We start from the raw sequence: 13217 nt of genomic DNA on the forward strand, positions 1-13217 counted from the left end.
AACCTGACAACTCACCTATTCAGATCGTATCTATACATCCTTTCTCCTGGACAGTCTCTGCTCCTCTCTAATTCCACAATGACCAGGTTTCTCCTCCACTAAGTTACCTCCTTCATCCATTGCACTCCTATATGGTTTTTTGTAAAGTGCTGTTCATCCCATGTGGCTACGTCTGTGCTATATAAATACATACATAAATATATTATATGGTATCAGAGTTGCAATCAGATAACTAACCTGCACTAAATACACATGCAAATCACCAGGAAGAGGGCAGTGTGCTGTATAGTGGGTGCAGGGAGCCAGGCTAGTCTAGCATCACCTTAATGCATATGGAGCCGAGCGACGCAAGTAACAGCCAGTAGCCATACTGTTCTCCTTTATGCTTACCGCTTTAACCCAACTGATGAACCTAGAACATACTTTAACTATTTCTCACTATGTTGGACTACTGGTTATCACTCAAAATATTCTGATATAGTTAACAAATCTCTATCTTAAACTATTGTAACCAAAAAGAGGGAAACACTTTGCAATCTTCGTAAAATATAAGTTAAATCTTGAAAAACCTCCATCAAACAAATAAGTTCTTACAATACAACTAAGAAGTGGACAGTTACCTGGTCAAGCCTAGGGACGGTAAAATCAACACCATGAAGATCAGGAAAAAGTAGACTTTGTACATCATGACTCTGTTTTCCGTTGACCTAATTAAAAGAGGATAAATATGAAATATGAAGCAGAAAACAATAACCATCGATTAACACTTTGAAAGTAACTCACATGACCACAACACAAAAAGACCTGAGCTTTGCAACAGGTTTACATAGTATTAACTTTAGTTAGTCCATTGCTTACTTTGTAAGTTAACACAAAGATCCACAACTTAAGTTGTATCTAACTGAGGACAAAGCTACATGAAAATACCAGGCAGGCAGTAGAAAACAACTCCCATGACTCACCTAGTCCAGTGTGACTCCAGGAGGGTTGAATAGTAGACTATGGATGGAAGCAGACTTGAGAAGGACCACAGGAGAACAGTTGGGAAGAACTGGCTAATGATTGGGCTCTGCAAGGGATATACAAATTAGAATGACAAAGTATTATCTCATAGGGCTTGTGTATAGTGCTGCATATTTATAAGTATTGACTTCAAAGTGCTTCAAACAGTGTGCATCCCTCAATCCCTGTCATTAAGTCTATCTGGAAGTTGTTTACAGAAGGTAAGAATACTACTCTCTATTGGTGAATCGTTCCTGTTTACTCGCGTCCAGAGTTTCCACTCTGCGGTAAAGAATGGCCTTTCGTTGTGGTTAGTAAGGACGGAACATGATGTGCTGCCATCTGATGTGTCATCTTACCTGTTAAAGTTGGAGGCCTCTTGGTCACTGTTTTATGCAGTAGATACAAATTCTTTTCTTTACTCAGAGCCATTTTGTTAAATAAGTAAGGTTACGCTGTCCTTCCATTGTCTTTGTTCTAATAATTCATCCAACACATATCGAACCACAAGAACACTATTTAATCAACACATACATGTGATCATATCAAGCTAAAGGATGTATTATTTGCAAGTTATGTTCTAATCCTATGTGTGCACATTACTCAGTCTGATAAAAACACCACGTTACATACAGGTCAGCAAGCCATGAAGCTGAATAGTCTTATTACCTGCACGCCCTCGTTAGTTAAGACCCTCTGCATGTTTTGCTGGTGACCCTTACACAATTTTAATGCCCTGCTTATGACCCAACCTCAAAATGTAGGCTCCACAATCGCACCATATCATTTGTATTAGCAGAGGAGGAGCAAATTAGGAGGTGCACAATTTTCTCCCAATCACGGTTTGCTCATCAAGGAAAAGGAAATCATGTGCGATTTAAATACTTCCCTGCCATTTGCATCTGCAATTTGTGACTTGTCTTTTCCGTCACAAATTATGAGCGCAAATTCTCTAGTCAGTCACTATTACCACCTTACAGCTGTGGGTGCAAATGGAAGCACAGGACCTAAAGGATTTTGCAGCCCAATAGGAACTGTATTCTTAGGAGTTGCCTGCAAGAAGGGGGAGAAATCTCTAGGTGAACAGTTATTAAAATCTACACTACGAATGTGGCTATTAGGAAGTAGGCTGGAATACTAGGACAATATTAAAACAGTAATAATACAACAGGGCATGGAAGCAACTATTAAGTAAAGGTGTGCAAATATGGGTAACATTTTCTCACAAAATGTTTAAAAGTTCCATGAAGATTTCAAAATATGGATTAGCAAAAAACCATGTGGCTGGCCGGTATCTTGAGTCACTTTTTTTGTCTTTTATCTGCATGTGCACCTTGAATAAAACAATCTAGCAAGAGACTAGTTTGAAAAAGAAAATGTCACTAGGCGAGACATACTATAAGACTCCTACACATGTGTACACTCGAGTAAAATAAAATAAAAAAGTGAATTTGTATATTGCAAGAAATGTTGTGACTGTCATGTGATGTGAAACTCAGAAGAGTTTAGCCATAAGTTAACATTCTGATATTGAGTTACCAAAGAGGACATGTAGTGTTCACTCCACAACCATCTGCGGCAGAACTTGTCCAACAATATTAATTCAAGGAGTAGTGGCTCCTGTCAATATTAAGGGGCGCTCTGTGTTCAGGATCCCAGATGGGAAATAAATAACGCACAGTTCACTGTGTGTGAAATGTGCCTTATTTCTATCTTATCTGGGATCCTTCTACAAAGAGCATATAGTGTAGACAGCTTTTGAAACCTTGAAAAAGTCAAAGCAGACGAAACAAGTGTAGGTTGTACTAAAGAATTCAAACAAAACCTAAATCATACAAAATAATAATCAAAATAGACTTTGTTCTTACTATTTTGTATAATTACCCAACACTGGTTTTCTCAACTTACAACACATATGATTACACATCTGAAAGAGCTAGTGTTGATTACTTTGTCATCAGAAAAGCATGATACATCTTTGGAGACAGCCCAGGAAATATTTATATTCCTCATGCTGAAAGTCTCAACAACAGACTCAGATCCTGTTCATAAATTGATGACAACAATCAGTTCAATCTCTTGTCCATACATGGCCAAACTCTTCCACAGAGTAGACTTTCTCGCCACACCCTGAGCGCTATTGTAGACTTACCTTTTTATTATGTGCCAGAAATGGCTCAACATGCCTTATTTAGATCCACATGCGAAATCCCTGGTATTTAATAGTAGCAGGCGGTAACGGTATTACCCCGGCTTAAAGTTTTTTATTCAGTGCTATCACCACCAGCTTTTTGCTGATAAAACATTGTACTTGCATCACACAGTTTTCATGATTTGCACGAAATGTCGACTTTAATTTAAATATGTAATAAAAGGAAAACAAATAGCATGAGGTTACTCCTCATTTTTAATGAGCTACTGTATCCCCAATGAGCCTCTAAGTACATGCAGCAGAGATCTGTGTGCCACTTACCCATCATAAGTTTGAAGCTCGCCGGTGCCATTAGATCAGCGTACTAGTCTTCGAATTGTGAGTAGAATTTGGCTAATGGCATCGGCTATTTTTCGGCAGTGCCACAAAGACATTTATGTTGCAGAATGTGCCATAGAAATACACTGTTGTTATTCTTGCACATTGCATTCATCAGACCCTAAACCAAAGCCAATTTCAGTGAAGGTAATAAAAATCAAGGTGTCATTGCTGTACTTGTACGGTAATATACATGTGTGGTAAAATTATTAAATAATCAAGCAAATCCTTTTTCACCAACCAAATTTGTCTAAAAATAGTCAAATGCACAGAAGGAAAAGGAGATCCCAGTGGCACTTACATTAAGGTACTGGATGGGTTTGGTGACATTGAACTTGTCCACAGTGCTGATGACGATGGAAGGAGTGGTCAAGAAAAACAGCACAAAAGAAATAACAAGATTAATGGCGAACCACCGAAGCCACCAGATGGGTCCTTGTACCGAGAGGTTGCCCCTGATAAAAATGAAGAAACAATATAACACATGAATAGTCCAATCTTTCAAGACAACAGGTCTTTAAAACAGAGAGAGTACATGCTTGAGGTCTTAAGGATTCTGAACAAACTAAATATAATAAAAGCAAAACAACACTTAAATGTATCAATCGTGATGGGCAATAGCCAAAGAATGGTGAGCTTTTAATATATCACTTATTCCTCCACACGGTTGGGTCATGCCAGTTCTCAACTTCCTAAATTGGCTCCCTTTAGGAAGCAAAATGCTCAATCAAAACAGCCTGACTTACAATATTCCCACAAACTTTGTTCTCAAAGAATACAGATCCCTGGCTGAGAACACTTTCTCGGGATCGGGACAGACAAGCATCTTAAGACCTTCCTGGGTGGAAATATTACTTTTGCCTCCTGATCTGAGCTAAGTAAATTACTCAACTCCATACAGAAAGTTCTACAATGCCAATGTTTTCCTAAATTGACCATCATCTCCAGTTTCAGCTCACACCCCCTGTATCTATGCCACCCAATTCAACCAGGAATGGACAACTAACTTCAACTTAGCTTGTGGTTTCTTTACCACTTTACTACTTTACGTTTATTCACCTCAAATGCATTCAATCCTAGGAACTCACTCTAAACCAAGGAATGCTCATGAAATATCTAACATATAGGATATGGCATCAGTCATGGACTTTACATACAGCTGCCTTAATAACTCATACAAACTACTCCACAGGTTTCCAAGGAGCTTGTAGGAATCACTTACTATCTGCTCTATAACGGATACAGATATAATTGGAGGGATTGTGAGATATGTTTATCAATATGGCTGTTATTGCTGGAAAACTCAATATTTAATTTTTTTAAAATTAAAAATGCGAACAAATCATCTTTCTTTAAAGGTAAAGTTCCACCAGGAGGTTTTTTTTGGCACGGAAAGGCCCCCAGTGTAAAATCTCAGAATCATCCAGTAATTTTAACTATTCGCAGGCAGCATCTTCCTATTCTCCAACACATTCCAAGTGGAAAATAAGGACATACTATGGGATGAATTCTCCACATCCAGTAACATGTATGTATTGGTATTTACATAGCACTGTACGTTGCTTGCAGGAATGGTAGATGATTCCATCATGTTAATCAGGTGGGGGTTACACAAATACAATTCAGACATTACACATTTAGGCAGAAAGAGATAAAGTGACCTGCCAAGAATCACATGATGTGGAGTCAAGTACCGAGGCCCAAATTTGAACCCGAATCACCAGGTCCCACAGTCAGAAGCTGTAGCTGCTAGGCCACATCAACACATGTCTCTGTTCCACCTAAATTGTGTCAGAGAACGGCGTACAAATGATTTAAGGTCTTACTGAAGAATACACCTCTATGGTTCAGCATGTCTAATAAACAGTCCTTAGCACCTGATTTGAGAGCATTCATTCATTAATCATGGAATGGTCAGAGGCCTACTAGTCATTCCTCCATTGAGCCATCCTATCTGGACCACCCTGATCCATGCTAATGCTCAGATTACATTCATCATGGTCACTTGAAAAATCAACACCCTCTATGAGCAACAGAGCTGCCAATTCTTTTCTCGAAGCTTTCTCCTACAAAACGTTCTCTTCTTTTAGCTTTTAGTGGTAGCTCCCAGCTGCCTACATCGCTTCAAACAAACACATCACATCACTGTGTGATTTAAAAAAGAAAGCAGAACCATGGATGCTTTAGGCTAAAAATGTGAAATAAATAATAATAATTCCTTTTCTGAGTGGGACCCATCCGTGAGCCTAGACACCCTATTGTGGGCGAGTTTGGCCCCATACAAAACCCTCCTAACATAACAGCATCTGATGCAAGCTATTGTTGCTTTTACGGCACTTACAAGACCAATCACAGCTGAGCTTTATGCCCTTCAATGGTCAGCAAAAAACAGTGAACATAGTCCAATGTGCACAAGCCTTTCATGAGAGGATGCCTGCCCTCCATACCAAGATCTTCCATAAACACCAGGCTCATCCCAGCTAAGAGGGACACTGACTTGCATATCTCACGGTTAGGTTAAAGTAACATCTTAGTGGTTGCCGGACCTTTGGTTAAGACTAATTAAAACACTTTCTTTCATAACTTTTTTTGTGGTCTACATAATACACCCTAAGTGGTGTGGGTATGCCCAGGGGTAGCTGCATAGTTTGCGGTGCCAAAGGGACTCGGGATGCGGTCCAGCGATGAGACCCAACAAGACCAAAACTGGTCAGAAGTTGCTCGAGGGACCATTCAAAAGGGAATGGGCTGGAATGTGCCTATGTTTGCACCAAGGAGTATATACCTGCCTAAGCGTACGTGTGGGTTGAGGAGCATCTATAGTGCCTGTGAGTTTATATATGCACATGTTTGTATACTGATGTGACAGACTTCACCTAGCACATGGTGGCGTTTACTTACAGATGGTGGACACCTGTGGCACATATGGGATAGACTGGCTACATACTACATGGAACTTCAATACATGAACTTGTGCGGGGGGATATTGAATGGCATATCAAGGTCACTTGGGCCACAATATGGCATTAACTGGCATATGAAAGAAACCTGGGACGGATCATGGCATGGTTTGGCAAATGGGGATAACTGTGGCTTATCTCGGGATTCACTGGCATCTGGGGAATATCTCGGGAACATCATAGCATTAGGAGTGGGGAGGGTAAGAGAGAGAGAGAGATATATAGGGAGTGTGCGTGTGTCCTACAATCTTAAATTTAAGCACATGTATTTCTTTAGTACAAGAATTACAGGTGGGCACTCTGTGTTGTTTTTCAAAGATGGCAAACTTGTTGGGGACAAGAGTAGTGGTGTTCTAAAAACTCTCACTGATGTTGGGGTACAAGGGTACTTTCTTGCTGCCGTGGTGGTTACATCATGGTTCATGTGGAGGAAATGGATGATCAATATCTTGTTACTGATTCCATGTTACTAAAGCAAAAGCCACACAAATGATGATCAGACTGACGAACAAATCAAACATTTGGCCCCTGTTAAGAGATCTGGGTTAAATCCATTGTTCTTTTGCTCACCACGCAACCCCAGTTTAGACCCAGCCATATGCAAATCAGTCTTGACCCTGCTCCTCATGGGAACAGTCCAGCCCGAACTGATAAGCCTCCTCCGTGGACCACAAACAAGCATCCTGGACTGGTTTTGGGGTATCATCCCTCATCCGCCAGGCTAGTTGAATCCAGTGGCACAGTGAGCCCAGGACCCACGCCTTGGCATACCTGGCCCACTTATAACGAGAAGGCAAAAGATGAACGGAATGCAGAACAAATCACGCATTCACTCCCAATCAATGTTGGATTTGTTCAGCATTCAGCATCTGTTCTTTTTGCACTTGTCACTCTAAGTGCCACGAATAAAAAAGGCCAGGTGGGGAGGAAACAGCTTCTCCTTCTGTGCAGCAAAAGCCTGGAACAGCCTGTCGGTGCATCTCAGGAATGCCTTGGAGCTCCTGTCCTTTAGAAAGGGGCTTAACACCTGGTTATTATGGATTAGATCCCCGTATTCCTTCTCAGGAGTCAGTAGATAGCGCCAGGATGCCCTTGGTTATAAGCACGCTTTATAAACTCCTAAATAAATAAATATGTGGGAAGAGTATGCCCAGACGTTGTTACCCTGGTCACTGTGACACTGGATTCAAGCTAACAAGCTGAAGAGGGGTGACACCCCGAAACAGGTCCCAGGATGTGTGTTTCTGGTCCAGGGAGGACCTGGCCTGGCAGTTTGACCTTGACTATTCCCATGGGGAGCAAGGTCAAGATTGATTTGCATATAGCTGGATCTAAACTGGAATAGCATGGTGAGCAAAGAAACAATGGATTGAACCCAGATCTGTGACTGGGGGGTGAATGTTTGATTTGTTCAACATTCCATCCATTATCTGCATCCATGTTACTATAAGCACTTGCTGCCTCAGCCCGGTGTCTGTGGGAACGACACTTACCTAAAACTACTGTTTGAAAGCATAATATTCATCTAACCCGACCTGCTGTCTAAGGCCTCCGGTTGCAAGATCTCTGCAATTTTTAGTTTACCAATACATTACCAAGCATTACTGTGCATCTACTGGGAAAGAGCGGAAAGGGGAACACAGAAGAAGAGAGAACAGAAGTGAAGGTAGATGATTATATTTTTTGAGAAGCGATAGCATGCTGCATCAAATTGCTCCACATTAATAATTGTATCTGCCCATAAAACCTATGGCTTGCTAGCCATTTTGTTTAAAAAATAAAAAAAACCTTTGCAAAATATGCTGTAAAATGCCAGATGGCTCCACCTTTTCAGATTATTTCTAGGAGGGAATGTGGACTGCACAAGGCACGCCTTTAGATGGAGGTGGGAGACAGGCAGGTCAAGCTTGATTGCTCTTTGTGAGTTGGGCAGAGCATTTACGCCCAACTTATTTCTAAGTACACCAGCTGCCACTGCTGTTTGGAGTAGGGTTGGCGAGGCGAGTACGACAGAAGAAGGGATTCCATAACACTTATGGGGTTTGCCCAACAAAGCAGGGTAAGGTCTTCTTTCTGCTGACACACGGGTCTTAAGTTACCAAGATCAAGGACCAGGAATGTTGATTTCCCTCTGCTGAAAGGAGGGGAGGGCTGCAGTACTCACCAGTAGACATTTTCTGGATAGGTCGCGTAGGCCACAGACCAGTGGGAAGTGCACAGCTCTTTGCTGTGGGTTGATTGCTTGAGCGCTCTACACGTGCATCCCTGGCACTGCAAGGCATTGAAATCACTCAAAATCCTGCAGAGGAGAGAAACACAAACATTATTCATGGAAGGAAGGAAAATGGACTGGTATGCACCGAGTAGTTTTGTTTGCACTAAATGCATCTTTACTAATGTACTCTACAGAGCATCTAAATGCTAATTAAAAATGATTAATAGAAAATTAAATAACTCACCAAGTGAGTTAGGTAAAGAAACAATAACCCTTCGCACTATGTACAACCGAAATATATTTTTTCACATAGGAATCATCATATATTCACAATATTATTTTTAAAAAGGAGGATTTGCTCAGCTGGAGTGCTCCATTCCTAGGCCTGAGCGGTGAACTCCGCTACGTTTGCAAAGTTTTCTGCAGTCCACGCAGCTCGCGGAGAGCAGGAAACTCTACTCTGCCTAGTGCAGGTGAGTTTTTTCCCCACTCGCACTCGCCAACGGTAAGCTGGCGATCCCAAGCTACCGCACAGGTAGGTTTTCTACCCGAGGAGCAGGAAGATCAGCACGAACGGCATTTCAGACTGTACTCCGTCACTTGCGGAACTCCACTGAGTTTTTTTGTCACTTGGAAGAGGCCTAGTCATTTCCCACTGGTGGTCATTAATAGAATTTGTAAGGGCAGAACACATTGATGCACCATTGAGTAGTCGATGTCAACGACCATACATTTGCAGCATCTGCACAGCTTTCACTGAGCTTCTGGATACCCGCTAACCAGCTTAAAGCAAGTGGAGTTACACACAGCAGAATAGAGTTTGGGTTGGTACCACGATCACAGGTGAGTTAGTGGTGGTAGCCGGGAGTTTATACTGGCAGAATGTTCCCTTGCACCACTCAGAAAATAGATATCTTAGGGAAGGTCCCAGGAAGGTATAATGAAATGTTTAACAATTATCTCACGAGCCCAGCTCCTTCAATAGGATGGGAATATGTTAAAGTGCTAAACAAAGAGATCCCTTTCCAGACAATACAAAAATAAGGGGTAATTGTGCAAACAGATTCGATAAATGTTATGCAATCTGTTTGCACAATTGCCCCTTACTTTTGTATTGTCTGGAAAGGGATCTCTTTGTTTAGTGCTTTATAAACCCATTCCTTTTCGTAGTATTCTATTGGTAAAAGTGAACACAATCCTCTAGGAAGGATGCTTGCTACAAGCTTCTGAGTCAATGTCTATGCTCGAAAGGCGCTGGGCGAAGGAAGGTTCAGAAGCTCCTGGGCTGGTGGAAAGTGCAACGTTTACAGAGAGTGCACTGCAGTATTTTGATCTGGGAATGCTTTTAATGGCCACCAAGAAGGGACGAAGACCTGTTCAGGTGTCTGAAAGATAGTGCTTCAAGGTACCAGGCCTTCAAATTAAGAAATGAAAAAGATTTGTGGAGATTGCCCCTTGGTCATTAGACAGATCCGTACTCATGAGTAATTTCAGGAAGAGGAAGCCTAAAAATTTATCTGGAAAGCTCAGGACTGGGTAATGTAAATAAACCCCTCAGTTGTCCACAGTATAGTCAGAGTAAAGTACATCAACAGCAGTGCTTTGCCTTGGGGAGGGAGACCATCTTGTATGAAGTTCTCGATCCAAGGTTGTGAATGCAGTACTTAGCGCATCCGGACTTTGGTTTGTGAGTTCTGGCCATTACCTGCCTCATCAGTGGGGTCAAGGGTGGCATGAGGAAGGGTTAAGCATGGGAAATGAGGCCTAAACTATCCAAGGAAGTAAGAATCTGATTTAAGTAGATACGGAAGATGTAAAATAAGTGGTTTCCTGAGTGAGGGGAGGGTGGGTTGAGGTTCTGATATTGGTTGTTAGCGAGTTCCAGGCTGAGGGTGCTGAAGCTGAGAAGCTTCTCTTCTGCGTGGAGGAGGTTTTGAACTTCACTTCTTTGGTTTTCAGGTGACTTCTGTTCTGTATGTTTCTTTGGCTTCCAGATACGGAAAGTAGGGTGGACCAGTAGACCGGACAGTTAATATGTATTGCATTGTAGGCTAGGCAGCGAAGTTTGAAAATAATACCTCCTTTTAATGGAAGCGTATGCAGTTTGTGTAAAATTGGAGCTATGTGGTCATAAGTTTCGAAGAAGTCACTAATCTGCATGTGGAGTGGAGTGGGGGCCTTTTGAGGGGTAATGTGCTAAGAGACACCAACAAAAATCATGCTGTCAAAGTCTAGTTCATAAACGACTAGAATGTATACTGCAGTTTTCAACTAATCTGTGGGAATGAAGTCTGCACTGCTCTTCGACACAATGGGGACCATTTCTTGAACATAAAAGTTCACAGGAGCACATTAATGAACCGATACCTTGAGTGCTGCCTCTCTATTACACCAAACTATCAAATATGGAGCAGTTAAAACATTTATGTACATCTTTCTAGATTAGATTCACCCACTCCACCCAAACGGTGGTGGAGCAGTGTGATATATTCACAATTTATGGCAACAGCTTCCAAATACATACTTTGCTGAGCGATTTGGGATTCAGAACTCAAACACATGGTGATTATGAGCTTTCAATTTTCTGGCTTTGATATTATACTTCTTTCAATATATCCTCTACCTCCACTCATGGACTCATCCCAAACCTCATTCTTCTACTATGATCTTTAAAATAAACCTTTCTAAACTCTTCCCACTTCTTTCCCGCCAGGCTCACCCCATACCTCATTTGACTACCGTGATCTCCCAAAACAACCCTTTCTAAATTCTTCTCTCATTTATCCCTCATTTTGACTCATCCCAAACTCATTTTACTATGGTCTACCTAATCACTTTCTAGAGACTCTTCCCTCCTTTATCTCTCATTTCACTAATCCAAAAGCACATATTGCAACTATGATCTCCCAAATAACACGTTCTAGACTCTTGCCTATTCTATCTCTCCATTATAGTAGTCAATCCAACTAACAGACTCACATGTCCGCCACTCAAATACTCATATTTCCCTATACTAATCCACCGTTAATCCTTTTGGGTTCCAAAGTAGCATGCTACTCACTGAAAAACGCCTCAGCGCCTCGTCAGGGATATGGAGTCTTATATAAATACAATTAGAACATTGGAATGTTGGGAGCTCCATTGCAGACAATGGAGTGCTCCCTGCTTCTACGGGCCGGTGAAGGCCCGCAGAGCAACATTCCAATGTTCTACAAAGGCTTCCCGAAGCTCGAGGGGATTTATATCCCCCTCGAGCTTCGAGAACCCTTTGTTTAATTTGTTAGAACATTCTGCCCTCTAGTGGCAGAATGTTCTAATAGCCTTATAGCCCTTCGTAGCAGGGCTATACCTGCTATTAAAGTCCCGCTGTCTCGTTGAAGTCCCTAGCCTTCGGCTCGGGCCTTTAACGATTCAGCGGGCCTTTAATAGCCGGTAAAGGCCGCTACGGCGGGCTATAAGGCTATATTACAAAGCCAAAGACAGTGATATCATAGTAAATGTTTCTGTTCATTCACTCCACAACAGAGTCCAACACAACACCACCCGCTATAATAAAGATTTATGAACTCACGCGGTGGACGTAGATTTCTCGGCAAAGGTTACAAAAGCCATTCCCAGGAGTTTACTGTGCACGGTCTCCATCTCTTTTAGATACTCCTGCTGCAGTAGGTCCTTCTTAACAGTGTAGTATTCAATAGCTTCCACCTTTGGGAACAAAACATCATGGTAAACAGATGCTGAAAGTTTTTGAAACAAATTTCAATTGGCATTTCAGATATAACAGTGTTAAAACATTGCCCATTACCCCGACCCAGGCCTCCTATATACAGGTCATTATGCTTCACACAGCATCGACTATGTGTTATTGTAACTACCCATAACAGTGACAATATCCATCCGGCTTGGAGCATCCTCCATTGTAAACACCTGTGTGGGGAGGCGAGGTTGAACTAAGCTATGTGTATGTGAGATAAGTCGGACTAGTACTGTGTGAGGCTAGGGTCATACGTGTGCAACCCAGAAGACGTTGGGATGCACTTGATCACTAGTACCACTGCTATTGTTGCCAGGGCAGCCACTCCAATGAGTTATATCAATATCATTAAAAGGTTTAGTCGGTTAAAAAATTAAACATAAAAACAAAGAAAAGATAAATAAACAAACTACAGTTACATATAACTAATAAAAAGTCCCCAAAATACAGGGAAATCAGGCATACACTCAAATCACATCATCATCAATTCATATACTAGTTATATCATCATTTTTATCACATTGGAGGGTTTAACTGTTAACTCATCCCAAGCTCCAGTTATTGGGAATTTCCTAGGACCCCTGGGTTCACCTCTATGTATCACCACCCTCTCCCTGGTCATAAATTGTGCAACAGCATCGCACAACAGGTTTACGGGAGGGCCTGTATCACAGCACATACAGAGGCTCATGTTCTACAAGGACTCTTGCGGTCTCGAGGATCAAAGATTCTGGATAAGGAAACCTCACCCACCCT

At 41.7% G+C, this 13217-nt stretch overlaps 1 protein-coding gene across 1 annotated transcript in view; it reads right to left on the bottom strand.

Moving 5' to 3' along the window:
- Positions 1-13217, bottom strand: part of LOC147706908 (mechanosensitive cation channel TMEM63A-like) — a 926114-nt gene that overhangs the window by 56784 nt on the left and 856113 nt on the right. The window contains exons 12-16 of the mRNA XM_086926171.1: positions 12279-12412; positions 8657-8791; positions 3834-3987; positions 963-1069; positions 621-707 (exon numbers count right to left, since the gene is read on the bottom strand). Coding sequence (XP_086782297.1) covers positions 621-707; positions 963-1069; positions 3834-3987; positions 8657-8791; positions 12279-12412 — 617 coding nt within the window. The remainder of the gene's footprint in view (positions 1-620; positions 708-962; positions 1070-3833; positions 3988-8656; positions 8792-12278; positions 12413-13217) is intronic.

Source organism: Lissotriton vulgaris, chromosome 6 (assembly GCF_964263255.1).
Source record: "Lissotriton vulgaris chromosome 6, aLisVul1.2, whole genome shotgun sequence".
Lineage (NCBI taxonomy): Eukaryota > Metazoa > Chordata > Amphibia > Caudata > Salamandridae > Lissotriton > Lissotriton vulgaris.